General features: G+C 46.4%; 1 protein-coding gene and 1 long non-coding RNA gene across 10 annotated transcripts in view; one reads left to right on the top strand and one right to left on the bottom strand.

Moving 5' to 3' along the window:
* The window catches only part of NTNG2 (netrin G2), a 106,848-nt gene that overhangs the window by 20,033 nt on the left and 65,915 nt on the right, over positions 1–20,900 (top strand). For all 8 annotated transcript variants that reach the window (XM_072125564.1, XM_072125563.1, XM_072125566.1 and 5 more), the window contains exons 2-3: positions 1,582–2,308; positions 20,141–20,784. In XM_072125564.1, coding sequence (XP_071981665.1) covers positions 2,096–2,308; positions 20,141–20,784 — 857 coding nt within the window. In that variant the 5' untranslated portion in view covers positions 1,582–2,095. The remainder of the gene's footprint in view (positions 1–1,581; positions 2,309–20,140; positions 20,785–20,900) is intronic.
* The window catches only part of LOC140077933 (uncharacterized), a 118,047-nt gene continuing 99,438 nt past the window's right edge, over positions 2,292–20,900 (bottom strand). For both annotated transcript variants that reach the window (XR_011849859.1, XR_011849857.1), the window contains exons 4-5: positions 19,355–19,533; positions 2,292–3,174 (exon numbers count right to left, since the gene is read on the bottom strand). This is a non-coding gene — a long non-coding RNA (uncharacterized lncRNA). The remainder of the gene's footprint in view (positions 3,175–19,354; positions 19,534–20,900) is intronic.

Genomic DNA, 20,900 nt, shown 5'->3' with positions numbered 1-20,900 from the left:
GAGTACACATAACGGACATACCACGGAATATAACGCAGAGTACACATAACGGACATACCACGGAATACAACGCGGGATAAAAATAGTGCACATACCACGGAATACACTGCAGGATACAAATGGCGCACATACCTGCTGCCCCAAGACACACCCCCCACTTTGCCTCGATACATTGTATTCAGCTCTCTCTATAATATACACGTTTAATATAAACACAAGCGAAATTTTAATTTTTAATTCTCTTCTGTTCCAACCTAAATTGCTTTTTCTATTGTAAAATATTTAAGCGGCACTCATGAACGCCACGCCGGTCCGCGGTGGGCGCCACACGCCACAATCTGATTAGTTTTATGGGATTTAATTGCGGCTTCTCCCGTGTTGCCCTTTGCCGCTTTATTTAGTGTATAATGGATGACTCCCAATTAAATCCCTTCACTATCTTTATCCTAAAGACCTTTTGGTGTGAAAAATCCTTTCTTGAGAATTCGGCACGGAGTCCTTATGACAACACTTCCTGTCCCTGTGCTTTTATGGGATGAGTGGTCTTATCCAACACTTTAGAATCTTATCCAATCATATCCTATAAAAATACAAGTATGTGATTGGTTGGTATGAAGTCTGATCCCAAAGAGTTGTCATAGGGACACATCCTACAATAACTATAACAAGGGGAAAGTTTGTCAAGGTATTGGAGGAACCACTACTAGGACTCTCACCAATCACAACAGTAAGGGTCCTGTGTCCCCCCAGATAAAGGGGGCAGCTCTGGCACATTCACACTGCCATGGGGGGCTTATCCCCTAATCTATAGTCAGGTGATAACTTGTAATTGTGGGATAACAATAGGAAGAAGTGCTGCAGAAGGTCAATGGGAGTCAACAGCCTGAGAATACATTGAGAAAGGAAACTACACTGGGGTCACTGATTATAGTTCTACTAGAGCAGAAACATAGTGTAAAGTATGGAGGAGCAACAGGCTGAAGGTCACGCCATTCAGACAACGCTTGACCCCAATAGACACTGGGGCACATTTACTAAGATCAGAGCAGTGTGTACTATGTGCAGTTACTTGTGTATAGTGCAGGGGGCGCCAGATTCAGGATTTCTGGTGCATGTTATTCATAAATCTTGTGCCCCCTGCACTGCCCCGACAGATTGCACCACCTGTGCACCGGACGCCCCCTTCAGTGCACATGATGACCAGTGCAGCCGGGACACAAAATGGTCGCATGCGACACAGAAAACTAGTGCAAAAACTTGCGGAAAACTGGCGCAAGGACCTTAGTAAATGTGCCCCAGTTTATCTGAGGATCAGGAGCCGAAGCCTCAGATAATACAGCAGCGCACCCTGACCCCCCACCAGTGCATGACCCCCTGGAGGTGACATGTTCGTGGACATTCCCTTTATTTTTCGTCCCTGTGTGATGGATACAATTATCCTGTGAGGAGAGCGATGTCTCCATAGAAAAAGACAAAGCATCTGTTGTGTGGATGTGGCTGGCACATAGAATAGCTGAGGAGCGACTTCCAAAGCACGTTGTTATGTTCCCCCATGTAAACATGTCCGCTATCTTCTTACAGGCGCTGCTGCTGCTGCTTGATAACATCCCGAGCTTCCAGGACTGGAGATAGATCCATGGATGTCTCCACCAGAGGACTTCCACCTTCCCGGACGGCGTGGTGCCCACCTCAGCTGCTGCCACCTGCAGGGTCTCATGAGCTTCTTCTCCTCCATTGACGTTGAGTGGAAGCGCTGGGTGTGATGAGATGTCTACCTTCCAGGGCAATGAGTCCTCGTCCTGATCCGTGCATTGACTTTCCAAGTTTTGCCTAACACCAGGACGGGTCAATGCAGAGACTCCGAGCCCCAGAAGTATCTATGCATCAGCTAGAATGTCCCCTCCATGTCCTGTCTGAAGCCTCCAGGTCTGTGAATGTAGCGCAGGTGACTATCTACCCCACAGCGTCATTATACCCATCAATGAGGTGTTTCCATGCTGATCCTGACACTCGCAGATAAGCCCCCTGAAGATTCCCCTCTACGTGACTTGCCCAGCTCCGCTCCCGGAGGACCCCACTGTCCACATCAGCGGCCATGCTGCCTTTGGCTATCTTCATCTTACACTGCCTACCTATGGCAGTGGGACACTATGACATCTGTAAATCATGGGTGACATCTGATGATGGCCCCTCCTGGGAATATTACGCCTGTCAACCAAAGACCATGATAATGAAAGAGTATGCTATCATCAAGGTGGACCCCCCTGGAATTACCTGTGGTGACCCCGCCGAGTACTTCTGCACACATGTAAGTAATGTCACGTGGACGGGACTACGTCCTAAAATCTGTCCCCAAATGTCATGCTTCATTGCACCTGCAGTACCACATCCCACCTGAGAAAGATGCATTTATTCATAGACAATAGTGCAACAGCGCCCCCACACTCAATGCAAATTTTTGTAGACAATCCCCGGCCATGTATCTTGTACAGAGGAGGGACCTGGCCAAATGCACTTTACTAATGAGGGGTCAACTGGGGCATTTGTGACCCTTCTCTGGCCGCTGTACACATCCGATCAGGGGACCCCATGTCCCTCACACCCGGGGGTCTGCAGTGGTGTCTGGTTAGTCACATACCGCCCCTGAGTCTGAGGCACTTTTGCTGTGGAATCCACTACTTGAAGCATAAAATAATGTAATAAAAATAGATACAATAATACAAATAGATTTGTAAAGTATAGAAACAAAAAAGTTTGAAGAAGAGTTTTCGGAGAGTTTTGTTTGTGTTGAAGGTTCCTCTCCGACTCCGTGACATGTGCAGACGTGCCGGAATAGAGATTCCACAATTATCCCGGGTGATCAGTATTCCTCTTCAATAATCTGTCTTTCAGATGAGCTGATTTTTATTTTCCGTGATGAAATATTGATGCGTTTGCTGCGAGGTCCTCTCAGAAGTCTCTCTGTATCCAGCGCTCATCCCGCATAAGCTTTTAGACATCACTACTCTTTTCCTACTTTGTAGGCATTTCTGAGTCTTGCAATCAATAATGCACTTAGGGCCGATGGTAGTTTATGATGAGCACAAACCCGGACACTATCCTGGGGCCACACAGCCGGAAGAATCCAGAGACATCCACAGAATTTCCTTCTATTCTGTTTAATTACATTTTTCTCTGCAGATGAGTGAAATGCAGAATGTCAGTAATATATGCAAGAGAGCGGCATCAGCATTCCTGATACCATATATACTACCCCCATACACTCCCCTCTCTACAGGAATACAACTACTATAATACTGCTCCCTATGTACAGGAATACAACTACTATAATACTGCCCCCTATGTACAAGAATATAACTACTATAATACTGCCCCTATGTACAAGAATATAACTACTATAATACTGCCCCCCTATGTACAGGAATATAACTATTATAATACTGCTCCCTATGTACAAGAATATAACTACTATAATACTGCCCCCTATGTACAAGAATATAACTACTATAATACTGCCCCCCTATGTACAGGAATATAACTACTATAATACTGCTCCCTATGTACAAGAATATAACTACTATAATACTGCTCCCTATGTACAAGAATATAACTACTATAATACTGCCCCCTATGTACAAGAATATAACTACTATAATACTGCCCCCCTATGTACAGGAATATAACTACTATAATACTGCTCCCTATGTACAAGAATATAACTACTATAATACTGCCCCCTATGTACAAGAATATAACTACTATAATACTGCCCCCTTTGTACAGGAATATAACTACTATAATACTGCCCCCTATGTACAAGAATATAACTACTATAATACTGCCCCTATGTACAAGAATATAACTACTATAATACTGCCCCCCTATGTACAGGAATACAACTACTATAATACTGCCCTCTATGTACAGGAATATAACTACTATAATACTGCCCCCTATGTACAGGAATATAACTACTATAATACTGCCCCCTATGTACAAGAATATAACTACTATAATACTGCCCCCTATGTACAAGAATATAACTACTATAATACTGCCCCCTTTGTACAGGAATATAACTACTATAATACTGCCCCCTATGTACAAGTATATAACTACTATAATACTGCCCCTATGTTCAAGAATATAACTACTATAATACTGCCCCCTATGTACAAGAATATAACTACTATAATACTGCCCCCTATGTACAAGAATATAACTACTATAATACTGCCCCCTATGTACAGGAATATAACTACTATAATACTGTCCCCTATGTACAGGAATGTAACTACTATAATACTGCCCCCTATGTACAGGAATATAACTACTATAATACTGCCCCCTATGTACAGGAATATAACTACTATAATACTGCCCCCTATGTACAAGAATATAACTACTATAATACTGCCCCCCTATGTACAAGAATATAACTACTATAATACTGCCCCCTATGTACAGGGACATAACTACTATTATACTGCCCCGATGTACAAGAATATAACTACTATAATACTACCCCTATGTACAAGAATATAATTACTATAATACTGCCCCCTATGTACAGGAATATAACTACTATAATACTGCCTCCTATGTACAAGAATATAACTACTATAATACTGCCCCCTTTGTACAGGAATATAACTACTATAATACTGCCCCCTATGTACAAGAATATAACTACTATAATACTGCCCCTATGTACAGGAATATAACTACTATAATACTGCCCCCTATGTACAAGAATATAACTACTATAATACTACCCCCTATGTACAAGAATATAACTACTATAATACTGCCCCCTATGTACAAGAATATAACTACTATAATACTGCCCCTATGTACAAGAATATAACTACTATAATACTGCCCCCTATGTACAAGAATATAACTACTATAATACTGCCCCCTTTGTACAGGAATATAACTACTATAATACTGCCCCCTATGTACAAGTATATAACTACTATAATACTGCCCCTATGTACAAGAATATAACTACTATAATACTGCCCCCTATGTACAAGAATATAACTACTATAATACTGCCCCATTTGTACAGGAATATAACTACTATAATACTGCCCCCTATGTACAAGTATATAACTACTATAATACTGCCCCTATGTACAAGAATATAACTACTATAATACTGCCCCCTATGTACAAGAATATAACTACTATAATACTGCCCCCTATGTACAAGAATATAACTACTATAATACTGCCCCCTATGTACAAGAATATAACTACTGTAATACTGCCCCCCTATGTACAAGAATATAACTACTATAATACTGCCCCCTATGTACAGGGACATAACTACTATTATACTGCCCCGATGTACAAGAATATAACTACTATAATACTACCCCTATGTACAAGAATATAATTACTATAATACTGCCCCCTATGTACAGGAATATAACTACTATAATACTGCCTCCTATGTACAAGAATATAACTACTATAATACTGCCCCCTTTGTACAGGAATATAACTACTATAATACTGCCCCCTATGTACAAGAATATAACTACTATAATACTGCCCCTATGTACAGGAATATAACTACTATAATACTGCCCCCTATGTACAAGAATATAACTACTATAATACTACCCCCTATGTACAAGAATATAACTACTATAATACTGCCCCCTATGTACAAGAATATAACTACTATAATACTGCCCCCTATGTACAAGAATATAACTACTATAATACTGCCCCCTATGTACAAGAATATAACTACTATAATACTGCCCCCTGTGTACAGGAATATAACTACTATAATACTGCCCCCTATGTACAGGAATATAACTACTATAATACTGCCCCTATGTACAAGAATATAACTACTATAATACTGCCCCCTATGTACAGGAATATAACTACTATAATACTGCCCCCTATGTACAAGAATATAACTACTATAATACTGCCCCTATGTACAAGAATATAACTACTATAATACTGCCCCGATGTACAAGAATATAACTACTATAATACTGCCCCCTATGTACAAGAATATAACTACTATAATACTGCTTCCTATGTACAGAAATATAACTACTATAATACTGCCCCCTATGTACAGGAATATAACTACTATAATACTGTCCCCTATGTACAAGAATATAACTACTATAATACTGCCCCTATGTACAGGAATATAACTACTATAATACTGCCCCCTATGGACAAGAATATAACTACTATAATACTGCCCCCTATGAACAGGAATATAACTACTATAATACTGCCCCCTATGTACAGGAATATAACTACTATAATACTGCCCTATGTACAGGAATATAACTACTATAATACTGCCCCCTATGTACAAGAATATAACTACTATAATACTGCCCCCTATGTACAGGAATATAACAACTATAATACTGCCCCCTATGTACAGGAATATAACAACTATAATACTGCCTCCTATGTACAAGAATATAACTACTATAATACTGCCCCCTATGTACAGGAATATAACTACTATAATACTGCCCCCTATGTACAGGAATATAACTACTATAATACTGCCCCCTATGTACAGGAATATAACTACTATAATACTGCCCCCTATGTACAGGAATATAACTACTATAATACTGCCCCCTATGTACAGGAATATAATTAAATATTATGTATTATTTTCTAAACGGGTACATCTGGTGCAGGGCTGATATGTGCTGTATCCAGGGGGTGGGAAGAGCAGACTATAGCATTATTTGTCACATGGAGTTGTGGGCTGGTGTGCGTCCTCTCTGATCCTGCTGTCTGGCTCCTCTTCCCTGGTCCTGTGACTGTAAATCTTACATTATGCAGGGGACACTGCAAGGAGCAGAAGGGAGCTGGATGGAGAAAGACAAATATTGTGGAGTTCTGTAAAGTTGCAGGGCTTGGTTTGCCATTAAACAATTATTCAAATGTGAAGGGGATGTCCATATTTATGCGAATGAGAGCATAAAGGAGAAGGAAGGGGAGAGTCATGATTTATGTTCCTGCCAATCAATATAGAATAACTTGTTCCTTCAGTAGCAACCTATTAGGAGGCATAGCCATGAGTCAGAATGGGCGCTCTGACCCCTCTGTGACTACACCCCCCATACACAGGGAGCTGCCATGTCCTGTGTGTCCTGACACCTTTCTATCATAGCCAGCAGTGGTCAGGGGTCAGCATGGGTGCTTTGACCTCTCTGTGACTACACCCCCATACACAGCGAGCTGCCATGTCCTGTGTCCTGACACCTTTCTATCATAGCCAGCAGTGGTCAGGGGTCAGCATGGGCGCTCTGACCCCTCTGTGACTACATTCCCCATACACAGCGAGCTGCCATGTCCTGTGTGTCCTGACACCTTTCTATCATAGCCAGCAGTGGTCAGGGGTCAGCATGGGTGCTCTGACCTCTCTGTGACTACACCCCCATACACAGGGAGCTGCCATGTCCTGTGTGTCCTGACACCTTTCTATCATAGCCAGCAGTGGTAAGGGGTCAGCATGGGTGCTCTGACCCCTCTGTGACTACACCCCCCATACACAGCGAGCTGCCATGTCCTGTGTGTCCTGACACCTTTCTATCATAGCCAGCAGTGGTCAGGGGTCAGCATGGGTGCTCTGACCCCTCTGTGACTACATCCCCCATACACAGCGAGCTGCCATGTCCTGTGTGTCCTGACACCTTTCTATCATAGCCAGCAGTGGTCAGGGGTCAGCATGGGCGCTCTGACCTCTCTGTGACTACACCCCCATACACAGGGAGCTGCCATGTCCTGTGTGTCCTGACACCTTTCTATCATAGCCAGCAGTGGTCAGGGGTCAGCATGGGTGCTCTGACCTCTCTGTGACTACACCCCCATACACAGGGAGCTGCCATGTCCTGTGTGTCCTGACACCTTTCTATCATAGCCAGCAGTGGTCAGGGGTCAGCATGGGTGCTCTGACCCCTCTGTGACTACATCCCCCATACACAGCGAGCTGCCATGTCCTGTGTGTCCTGACACCTTTCTATCATAGCCAGCAGTGGTCAGGGGTCAGCATGGGCGCTCTAACCTCTCTGTGACTACACCCCCCATACACAGCGAGCTGCCATGGCCTGTGTCCTGACACCTTTCTATCATAGCCAGCAGTGGTCAGGGGTCAGCATGGGTGCTCTGACCTCTCTGTGACTACACCCTCCATACACAGCGAGCTGCCATGTCCTGTGTGTCCTGACACCTTTCTATCATAGCCAGCAGTGATCAGGGGTCAGCATGGGCGCTCTGACCTCTCTGTGACTGCACCCCCCATACACAGCGAGCTGCCATGTCCTGTGTCCTGACACCTTTCTATCATAGCCAGCAGTGGTCAGGGGTCAGCATGGGCGCTCTGACCTCTCTGTGACTACACCCCCCATACACAGCGAGCTGCCATGTCCTGTGTCCTGACACCTTTATATCATAGCCAGCAGTGGTCAGGGGTCAGCATGGGCGCTCTGACCCCTCTGTGACTACACCCCCATACACAGCGAGCTGCCATGTCCTGTGTGTCCTGACACCTTTCTATCATAGCCAGCAGTGGTCAGGGGTCAGCATGGGTGCTCTGACCTCTCTGTGACTACACCCCCATACACAGTGAGCTGCCATGTCCTGTGTGTCCTGACACCTTTCTATTATAGCCAGCAGTGGTCAGGGGTCAGCATGGGCGCTCTGACCCCTCTGTGACTACATCCCCCATACACAGTGAGCTGCCATGTCCTGTGTGTCCTGACACCTTTCTATCATAGCCAGCAGTGGTCAGGGGTCAGCATGGGTGCTCTGACCTCTCTGTGACTACACCCCCCATACACAGCGAGCTGCCATGTCCTGTGTGTCCTGACACCTTTCTATCATAGCCAGCAGTGGTCAGGGGTCAGCATGGGTGCTCTGACTCCTGTGTGACTACACCCCCTATACACAGCGAGCTGCCATGTCCTGTGTCCTGACACCTTTCTATCATAGCCAGCAGTGGTCAGGGGTCAGCATGGGTGCTCTGACCCCTCTGTGACTACACCCCCCATACACAGCGAGCTGCCATGTCCTGTGTCCTGACACCTTTCTATCATAGCCAGCAGTGGTCAGGGGTCAGCATGGGCGCTCTGACCCCTCTGTGACTACACCCCCCATACACAGCGAGCGGCCATGTCCTGTGTGTCCTGACACCTTTCTATCATAGCCAGCAGTGGTCAGGGGTCAGCATGGGTGCTCTGACCCCTCTGTGACTACACCCCCCATACACAGCGAGCTGCCATGTCCTGTGTGTCCTGTCAACTTTCTATCATAGCCAGCAGTGGTCAGGGGTCAGCATGGGCGCTCTGACCCCTCTCTGACTACACCCCCCATACACAGCGAGCTGCCATGTCCTGTGTCCTGACACCTTTCTATCATAGCCAGCAGTGGTCAGGGGTCAGCATGGGCGCTGTGACCCCTCTGTGACTACACCCCCCATACACAGCGAGCGGCCATGTCCTGTGTGTCCTGACACCTTTCTATCATAGCCAGCAGTGGTCAGGGGTCAGCATGGGTGCTCTGACCCCTCTGTGACTACACCCCCCATACACAGCGAGCTGCCATGTCCTGTGTGTCCTGTCACCTTTCTATCATAGCCAGCAGTGGTCAGGGGTCAGCATGGGCGCTCTGACCTCTCTGTGACTACACCCCCCATACACAGCGAGCTGCCATGTCCTGTGTGTCCTGTCACCTTTCTATCATAGCCAGCAGTGGTCAGGGGTCAGCATGGGCGCTCTGACCCCTCTGTGACTACACCCCCCATACACAGCGAGCTGCCATGTCCTGTGTGTCCTGATACCTTTCTATCATAGCCAGCAGTGGTCAGGGGTCAGCATGGGTGCTCTGACCCCTCTCTGACTACACCCCCCATACACAGCGAGCTGCCATGTCCTGTGTGTCCTGACACCTTTCTATCATAGCCAGCAGTGGTCAGGGGTCAGCATGGGCGCTCTGACCCCTCTGTGACTACATCCCCCATACACAGGGAGCTGCCATGTCCTGTGTGTCCTGACACCTTTCTATCATAGCCAGCAGTGGTCAGGGGTCAGCATGGGGGCTCTGACCCCTCTGTGACTACACCCCCCATAAACAGCGAGCTGCCATGTCCTGTGTGTCCTGACACCTTTCTATCATAGCCAGCAGGGGTCAGCATGGGCGCCCTGACCCCTCTGTAACTACACCCCCCGTACACAGCGAGCTGCCATGTCCTGTGTGTCCTGAAACCTTTCTATCATAGCCAGCAGTGGTCAGGGGTCAGCATGGGCGCTCTGAGACCTCTGTGACTACACCCCCCATACACAGCGAGCTGCCATGTCCTGTGTCCTGACACCTTTCTATCATAGCCAGCAGTGGTCAGGGGTCAGCATGGGCGCTCTGACCCCTCTGTGACTACACCCCTCATACACAGCGAGCTGCCATTTCCTGTGTGTCCTGACACCTTTCTATCATAGCCAGCAGTGGTCAGTGGTCAGGGGTCAGCATGGGTGCTCTGACCCCTCTGTGACTACACCCCCCATACACAGGGAGCTGCCATGTCCTGTGTGTCCTGACACCTTTCTATCATAGCCAGCAGTGGTCAGGGGTCAGCATGGGTGCTCTGACCCCTCTGTGACTACACCCCCCATACACAGCGAGCTGCCATGTCCTGTGTGTCCTGTCACCTTTCTATCATAGCCAGCAGTGGTCAGGGGTCAGCATGGGCGCTCTGACCCCTCTGTGACTACACCCCCCATACACAGCGAGCTGCCATGTCCTGTGTGTCCTGACACCTTTCTATCATAGCCAGCAGTGGTCAGGGGTCAGCATGCGCGCTCTGACCCCTCTGTGACTACACCGCCCATACACAGCGAGCTGCCATGTCCTGTGTGTCCTGACACCTTTCTATCATAGCCAGCAGTGGTCAGGGGTCAGCATGGGCGCTCTGACCCCTCTGTGACTACACCCCCCATACACAGCGAGCTGCCTTGTCCTGTGTGTCCTGTCACCTTTCTATCATAGCCAGCAGGGGTCGGCATGGGCGCCCTGACCCCTCTGTAACTACACCCCCCATACACAGCGAGCTGCCATGTCCTGTGTGTCCTGACACCTTTCTATCATAGCCAGCAGTGGTCAGGGGTCAGCATGGGGGCTCTGACCCCTCTGTGACTACACCCCCCATACACAGCGAGCTGCCATGTCCTGTGTGTCCTGACACCTTTCTATCATAGCCAGCAGTGGTCAGGGGTCAGCATGGGGGCTCTGACCCCTCTGTGACTACACCCCCCATACACAGCGAGCTGCCATGTCCTGTGTGTCCTGACACCTTTCTATCATAGCCAGCAGTGGTCAGGGGTCAGCATGGGCGCTCTGACCTCTCTGTGACTACACCCCCCATACACAGCGAGCTGCCTTGTCCTGTGTGTCCTGACACCTTTCTATCATAGCCAGCAGTGGTCAGGGGTCAGCATGGGTGCATCCCCCATACACAGTAAATTAAGGAGCTGTCGGAGCCTGTTCCCTATTTTCTCTTAGGGTAGATGATAATTCCTTCCTGACCGATAGATACCCTGGCTAAGTTTTACCTGTTGCTTTCCTTTGGTTAGTACATGGGCAGTTCCCCTGTCCGACCCCTCTAAGCCCCCACGTGAATGTGCGGCTTGTCTAGCTTACATCCCAGCAGATGGGTGCGGAGACCTCGGAGCAGATCAGCTGATACTTGGAGTACAGATGGCATGAAGGGAGGGATGGGAGACGTGTGACCTACCCGCTTCTCCGGCTCTCAGCCCAAACACACAGATTATCCTCTTATCCCTGGTATAGAAAGAACAGGGAGGTTAACCCCTAGAATCCCAGCTGCTGTCACTCCTTTAGGGATCTCTTTACAGACATATTCAGGTCTGGTTGCAGGAGTTATCAGCGGTTCTATCCCGGATCCAATCTCACGTAACATAAAACATATGATAACAAGCGCCATCATGCAAGTTTTACACCTTTTTTAAGATCAGCAGGTTTTCCAGTGGTCATATACTTGGGAATCCGATCTCATATCCATCTGGAAACTTTTCTGGAGAAGTAATAGTAGAGTCCTCTACATATCCAATATAATTTTATATAAAATATATATATATACACTAGCACCATCATGCAACTTTTACACTGCCTAGGTAGGAAGGATAGAACTATACTCCAGCATTGTTTTGCAGTAGTCCCTGTGTACTCCAGGCCTCGCTGTGTCTCCCATTGATTATATTCCATTAACTCCTCGCGTCATCATGTGCAGCGAGCGGCGAGAGGTCTGGTGTCTGTGAGTTTGTTGTGATGCGGAGTGTCCTCATATGCAGGATTAGTGATAGAATTGTAATAACCGTGTAAGAGGATCACAAATCCCCTGCGGCCTTATTAAAGGGCTCCACCGTCTTTAAGTACCACATCCAGCATCAGTGTTGTCCTACAGTACAGCTGTCCCAAATCCTTAGCCCCGGGACACACAGCCCAAGATCTACAAGCCCCGGCCACCCCAAGCCACAGGCCTCCACAGGCAGTACCACACAGGACAGGACTGGATACACAGCTCAGCAGGCAGTACCACACAGGATAGGATTAGATACACAGCTCAGCAGACAGTATCACACAGGATAGGATTAGATACACAGCAGTCAGTATCACACAGGATAGGATTAGATACACAGCTCAGCAGGCAGTATCACACAGGATGGGATTAGATACACAGCTCAGCAGTCAGTATCACACAGGATGGGATTAGATACACAGCTCAGCAGACTGTATCACACAGGAGGGGATTAGATACACAGCTCAGCAGTCAGTATCACACAGGATAGGATTAGATACACAGCAGTCAGTATCACACAGGATAGGATTAGATACACAGCTCAGCAGGCAGTATCACACAGGATGGGATTAGATACACAGCTCAGCAGTCAGTATCACACAGGATGGGATTAGATACACAGCTCAGCAGACAGTATCACACATGATAGGATCAGATACACAGCTCAGGAGATAGTATCACACATGATGGGATTAGATACACAGCTCAGCAGACAGTATCACACAGGATGGGGATAGATACAAAGCTCAGCAGACAGTATCACACTGGATAGGATTAGATACACATCTCAGCAGACAGTATCACACAGGATGGGATTAGATACAAAGCTCAGCAGACAGTATCACACAGGATGGGATTAGATACAAAGCTCAGCAAACAGTATCACACAGGATAGGATTAGATACATAGCTCAGCAGACAGTATCACACAGGATAGGATTAGATACACATCTTAGCAGTCAGTATCACACAGGATAGGATTAGATACACAGCTCAGCAGACTGTATCACACAGGATGGGATTAGATACACTGCTCAGCAGATGGTATCACACAGGATAGGATTAGATACACAGCTCAGCAGTCAGTATCACACAGGATAGGATTAGATACACAGCTCAGCAGTCAGTATCACACAGGATAGGATTAGATACACAGCAGTCAGTATCACACAGGATAGGATTAGATACACAGCTCAGCAGGCAGTATCACACAGGATGGGATTAGATACACAGCTCAGCAGTCAGTATCACACAGGATGGGATTAGATACACAGCTCAGCAGACAGTATCACACATGATAGGATCAGATACACAGCTCAGGAGATAGTATCACACATGATGGGATTAGATACACAGCTCAGCAGACAGTATCACACAGGATGGGGATAGATACAAAGCTCAGCAGACAGTATCACACAGGATAGGATTAGATACACATCTCAGCAGACAGTATCACACAGGATGGGATTAGATACAAAACTCAGCAGACAGTATCACACAGGATGGGATTAGATACAAAGCTCAGCAAACAGTATCACACAGGATAGGATTAGATACATAGCTCAGCAGACAGTATCACACAGGATAGGATTAGATACACATCTTAGCAGTCAGTATCACACAGGATAGGATTAGATACACAGCTCAGCAGACTGTATCACACAGGATGGGATTAGATACACTGCTCAGCAGATGGTATCACACAGGATAGGATTAGATACACAGCTCAGCAGTCAGTATCACACAGGATAGGATTAGATACACAGCTCAGCAGTCAGTATCACACAGGATAGGATTAGATACACAGCTCAGCAGACAGTATCACACAGGATAGGATTAGATACACTGCTCAGCAGTCAGTATCACACAGGATAGGATTAGATACACAGCTCAGCAGTCAGTATCACACAGGATAGGATTAGATACACAGCTCAGCAGTCAGTATCACACAGGATAGGATTAGATACACAGCTCAGCAGTCAGTATCACACAGGATAGGATTAGATACACAGCTCAGCAGTCAGTATCACACAGGATAGGATTAGATACACAGCTCAGCAGGCAGTATCACACAGGATAGGATTAGATACACAGCTCAGCAGGCAGTATCACACAGGATAGGATCAGATACCGTCCCTACATGAAGGGTTAGTAATGATAGATGATGATGTAGTGGCGCACGCTCCTGTATCAGAGGAGTTCACACTGTGCTGCTTTCTCCCAAGGTCTCTCAGATCTATTGTAGTGGATGAGGAAGGAGGTGACAGTCGGACGAGAAGCTCTGACACCACATGAATAAAGAGTGTCCTGATTTTATAGCAGAATGTTCTGGTTAATAGTGTGAGGCCTGGTCTGGGGCCCGGGGCCCTGCAGCCCCCAATCCTCACACGAAAAGGCCTGGTCTGCTATAGCAACCTATCACAACACAGCGTTCAACTGTTCAACAACAACGGTAGAGATGTAAGCTGAGCTCTTATTGGTTGTTATGGCTGCCAGACATAACAAGCCGATATAAATGGAGGGATGCGATTATATTCACCATATAACCTGTGATAGAAATGATGGGTTGAGTAGTCACCATCAGAAACCACCCACAGCTCTCAATGCCCAGGCTGTATAGTGCAGGGCAAGCTGGTGTTCTCTGTTATCAGCCACTTCAGAGTCTGCCTGCAGTGCCCTTCATGAGTCCTTGTTTGTGCACAGAAATTCATCCTCCATCAATCACAGGATTAAGGGAGAAGATAATGGAGTGAACTTCCTACAGGCCTCGGCCCGCTCGCACTTTTATTACATTGTACCTTGGGGTCTTGTATCGTGGAGGGAGACTACACGCTGCTCCTAATTACTGGGGCCGCTACCTGTTCTGATGGGGGTTGTGATCCTTTGCAGGACTCTGTACTGTAAGGTATTGGGGGGCATATTACACCCACAAGACTTGGACTGGATGTGGGTCTGATATTGAAATCCCTAAAATGTGGCTATTTTGCGCCGCAATCCCCAGGATGATCCCCGAAAACGTTGGGAAACCCGACGGAAATGCAGCTGTAGGACCTTAGTAAATAAGCCCCATAGTCATCATTATATATCACTATGATGCAAGGAGTCCCATCTTAAGGTCTGCTCTCGGCCTGTGATACATGATACGGAATGGTGAGCGAATAACGGAGCGACCATAGACGTGCGCTTCTGGCCTTAGAGCTGTTTCAAATAGATGTCTGTTCCGCGTCCGCAAAAAGGCATCCGTTCTCACTTCACGTTGGAACTGTTTTCATTTGCAATAATATGGCGTCCTTTTTTTTTTTTTTTTATGGTCGACAGCCTCATCTGAGATTAAAAAAAAAGCTAAACATAGATGACATTCGTGTCCTGTCCGTTTTTTTTCTTTGCGTCACATCTACTTAATAATTAATAATAATAATTCTTTATTTATATAGCGCACACAGATTACGCAGCGCTGCACAAAGCATGTCAAATTGGTCCCTGTCCCCAATGGGGCTCACAATCTAAACAACCGTATATCTATGCAACCGTACAAATCTATACAACAGTATGACTTCTATCAAAATCCACGGTCCATTGTGTTTTATTCTCACTGACAAATAAGCCCATAGAAAATATTAGGGCTCATTTACTTACAGGGTCCCCGGAGTTTACAGAAAGTGCATTGTCCGTGTATAATGCCCTGTGCCGCGATTCACTAAGACCGTGCGCCCGATATCCTGCATCTGTTTAGTGCTTGGGCTTGTGACACAATGGGGAAGATTTACTTATCTGGTCCTTTCGCGATCCCACGGTGCGTTGTCCGACGAGGATTCGGGTCTGCCGCGATTCACTAAGGTCATGCGTTCAATTTCCTGCATGTGTTGCTTCCCCGCTGAGGTCCGCCGGAGTTCACCTTCTCCTTCCTGGTGCATGTAAGTGCTTGATCTTGCGTCACAATTTCGTTTTTAAATTCTGCGGTTTGTCCGAATCCGTTGGGTTGTCCAGCGATCCGCCCCCCGATTTCTGTCGCATGCAAGCCGGCGCCGATACGCCACAATCCGATCGCTCGCACACAAAAAAAACCTTGGGCAATTCTCCGCAAAACGGAAATATTCGGGAAACCCGACAGAATCGCGGTCCGGGGACCCCTAGTAACCCCTAGTATATGAAAGTTAAATCCCGCACTCAGTCTGAATCAGTTTGACTGTCCGACGGCGCAGACACGAAATTGTGTTGCACCACAACCACAATCCCAGCACACACTTATTAAATGCCTGTGCAAGCCGTTTTAACCCCCGAAAACGGTGCACAGTCTGACAAAAGGGCGTGCACGACCCTTAGTAAATGAGCCCCAATGTCATCAGTGAAAATCACGTATAGCGCACAGACATGACAGTACCCCTGGACTCTGATTTGTGGCTCAGTGGATGGGATTGGGTGCTGCAGAAAGATCAGTTGTGTGCCCCTGCTGCAGCAGGTGTCTGCACCTGTGGTCTCATGCACTACTGTCCTGGTCATGGTGGGAGATGATGAGAGTTGTAGTTTCGGCGCTCCTAGGGGGCATCAAAGGTTGTTTTCTTGCAGTTTTGACAACTTACAGGTGAGAGCTTTGTAGACCCTTATTTATTGTTTTTCTGTCTGTGGGACGCTGATACAGTCTGTGAGACCCCAATCACCCACCCTCCTCTTTTGCTTCCTAATATCTTTTTTAATTAATGCTAAACTTTTTTTTTTTCAATCTAAATTGTTTGCTGCTATGTCAATTATATCATCATTTTTATTCCACGTTGCTGTCAGCAACGGAAGGACGGACCCAGAAAACCGCATCTTAATGTAATGCAATTAATGAGTGCCATCAAGAGGCCGGCGCTGGTACTGCAGCCGAAAAAGAGAGCAAAATTAGAATTTTTTACAATGTTTTTTAAATTATTTTTTTTTATTGAATTTTAAAAAAAATATTTTTCTCTTAGTTTAATATCAAGAAGTATGATATACAGTGATAAAGTTTTGACACATTTGTATTGGATGTAGATTGCAAGCTCTGGGGCAGCGGGTCCCCTATAGGAGGCGTCCCCCTGACCTTGCAGACCAGTCACTTATGGATTGTACAGGGATAGGTTGTAGGAAGATGGCAACAAAATGCAGCGATCAATAAATCCTCCAGGAGAGAGCGAATGAGCGCATTTAGGAGCCAGATTTAGAAACTCTGCGAAACAAGGGCCCCATTTCCGCCGCCTGAATAATTTATCTCGACTCAGAGTTGTCTTACCAGTCGGCAGGAAATAGCTTCTTTGCAGAGGAGGCTTTTTTCCCCCCTTTCGCCTGTCCCTTTTATTTTTTGCTTACAGAGCAGATATAGGATGAAGCCGTACAAGGGCTTTTTTAACCCCTCAATGACCAAGAGAGATCAGAGAGGGGTCACCTCTGGGATTTACGGGGTTTAAGTAGTGTTCACTTTTCATATATATTTTCCTTTATATAGTTTTTTTGTCATTTTATTTTAGTTATTTATTTTTTTTTCAATATCTCTGCTTGCTGTGATTTAATTGATAACCTGTGTTTCCTATAACCATGTCCCGCTCATGGGACATTTGGCTTCTGTAACGTGTGACGCTCCCGTTGATCTTCACTGGCGCGGGACAGATTTTCTCCACTACAATTATACCATCAAGTCTACTTCCTTTTAAATGTGCCCCTTTTAAATACAGGGTCGGCTCCAGGTTACAGTAGGCCCCTGGGTGACAGAGCCTCAGTGGGCCCCTTTGCAGTGAACTTAAGTGGCGGCATTGAAAATTCTGAAGCTGAAACAGTTCTCCTGTTCCCTAAAATATTGAATGAATATGGATTCATTAGCTACAGCCCCCTCACCCCCATGGATATTTTATGTGCAGCCCTATGTGGGCCCCCCTGCAGCTCTGAGCCCTGACACTTGCCCAGGGATACCCAATACTGGGGCCCGCCCTGAGCACAACAGGAACCCAGATATCATGTGGTTCTGTGGAACCAAACATTTACAAATAATAATAAGAATAATAATCTTTATTAATAGAGCACCATCAAATTCCGTCCCTGATCCTGGAACCTTAAAGGGGTTGTCTAGGATTAAAAACATGGCTGCTTTCTTCCAGATACAGCGCCAAAATTCTTCACAGGTTGTTTGTGGTATTGCACCTCATCCATAGCGATTCTATAGGGTCTGATCCACAATACCAGACCCAACATGCAGTCAGGAGAACCACAATGACACCCATTATACACTGCAGATGCTTCTGTTACTATAATGTATGGGAGTGTGATGTTACATGGATCCCCCCATAGTCATTGATCTTTATGGGGGCTTGCTATGGTTCTGTGTGTTCTGTCTCTATATATATCTCAGTAGAACCTGTGAGCGTACAGCGGAGGATGGGTCTTGATGAATCTGCTGCGCTGTCCTGACACCTGTTCTGCAGCTGTGGAATATGTAAAGCAAAGCATCTATACCCCATAAAGTGCACACAGCGGCGTTCTAGCAGACACCGAGTGCGGAGTCAGAGTAATGAGAGCCGCCTGCCAGACAATGCACCCCCTGCTCTAGCATTCAGGAAAAGCTCTAAATAGCTGAGGGTTTGTTACAGTGTATCAGGTCTACACAATCTGCACCCAATGCTAAATCTGTACCAGTGTCGTGTGTAATGTGGTTTCTAGTAAATTGGTCTCCACAAGGGGGCGATACAACGCCTTGAGGGGCTCTGGGGCAGAGCTGCACCCCATCAGATTACCCCATTGCTCTAAGCTCCAGGCATGTACATGGTACCTGCACTGATACATTGTAACATACTGTAATGACAGGAGTGAAACATGTTCTACTAATGGACCGGATACAATGTAACACATTCTCAGCTGTGAAGTGTAATGTCAGCGCAGGGTTTAGTAAAAAAACAATCCTCCCGTTCAATGAAAGCAAGCAGAGATCTTGGAAATGGTGAAGAATGAAAACACAAAGTATATCAGAAACTATATGTTTGTGTGTCAGTCCTCACTGTAGCTCTGGAGTTGTACTCGTGAAGCAGCAGCTCAGGATGAGCACGTAGCCTCCTGCATCTGTTCTCTCCGCAGTCCTGACCACTTAGTATTCGCGCCCCATTGCACATCATTTCGGAATCATTATATGGAATTTCTGGCTGATCCCGGGATCTGTGGAGATTATTTATGACCTTTATAACTTTACCAAGGGAAATGTTGCACTAAGTAACATCAACAAGAAGACATTTTAGGGAACTTTAAAAAAAAAAAAAAATTAACAGCGCTGCGGGTGTTTAAAGGGAAAGTCGCCTTTAAGAAGGGATGTGTAAAGAAGGGGACGTTATTAAGGGTTAACCCCTCGGATCAGAATGTCTGCTCTGCGGGTCATAGATTGGAAATGTATTAGAGATGATTGGAAATGTAAAAATAAATTCTCATAGACTGCAATAGAAAAGTATCTATTCTGGTATTCTGTCCGTATACCACCCCTATAGTTACTGGTATATGCTGCATACGGATCTTAAAGAGAAGAACCACAGGAGAACATACAACATCCATGTAGTTATGGGTGAGGCCGTGGTACAGGGCTGCACTACCATGTCATCCTCATTGGGTTTGGGTAGAAGATTCCAATCTTCCAGATCTCAGACCCCTCCATGTCCTCCCGGTCTATGAGTGCCCTCTCCTGTCTCTAGATGCACCCATGGCCTTGTGTGAGGTTTTCCTTGGTGTAATGCAGCCTCATGGGACTCATCTTCTGTCTTTTTGCCATTTGCAGGAGAACCCATACCTCTGCAGCGACGAATGCGATGCCTCCACCCCTGACCTGGCTCATCCCCCCAGTCTCATGGTGGACAAGGACGAGGAAGGTTTGGCCACCTACTGGCAAAGTGTCACATGGAAGCGATACCCAGAGCCGCTGGTTGCCAACATCACAATGTCATGGAACAAAACCATAGAGTTAACTGATGACATTGTGGTGACCTTCGAATATGGACGCCCAACCGCCATGATGTTAGAGAAATCCTTGGACTATGGAAGGACTTGGCACCCGTACCAGTACTACGCCGATGACTGTATTGAAGCCTTTGGCATGACACCCAAGAGTGTGATCAACCTAATAGCGAGTAATGTTAGCCGGGTGCTGTGCACCGAGGAGTATTCCCGCTGGGCAGGTTCCAAGAAGGAGAAGAACGTCGTCTTTGAGGTTCGAGAACGCTTCGCCATCTTTGCTGGGCCGGACTTGAGGAAGATGGAGAACCTGTACACTAGGATGGAGAGCGCCAAAGGGCTGAAGGACTTCTTCACCTTCACCGACCTGCGGCTGCGACTCCTGAGACCGGCGCTGGGGGGGACCTACGTGCAGCGCGATAATCTAAGGAAGTACTTCTATGCCATCTCCAACATCGAGGTGTCAGCAAGGTGAGTGGTCGCATGTCCCCAAGAATTCAGCCTATGATAGTGGCATCTAAGGGAGCAGCTTAGTGGCCAAGTGCTCAAGGAGCGGATTCAGACATAATCATCTTGTGATGGATAAG

Source organism: Engystomops pustulosus, chromosome 9, assembly GCF_040894005.1.
Source record: "Engystomops pustulosus chromosome 9, aEngPut4.maternal, whole genome shotgun sequence".
Taxonomy (NCBI): domain Eukaryota; kingdom Metazoa; phylum Chordata; class Amphibia; order Anura; family Leptodactylidae; genus Engystomops; species Engystomops pustulosus.
The sequence above is the reverse complement of the archived record's forward strand: the minus strand, read 5'-3'. Positions and strand labels throughout refer to the sequence as shown.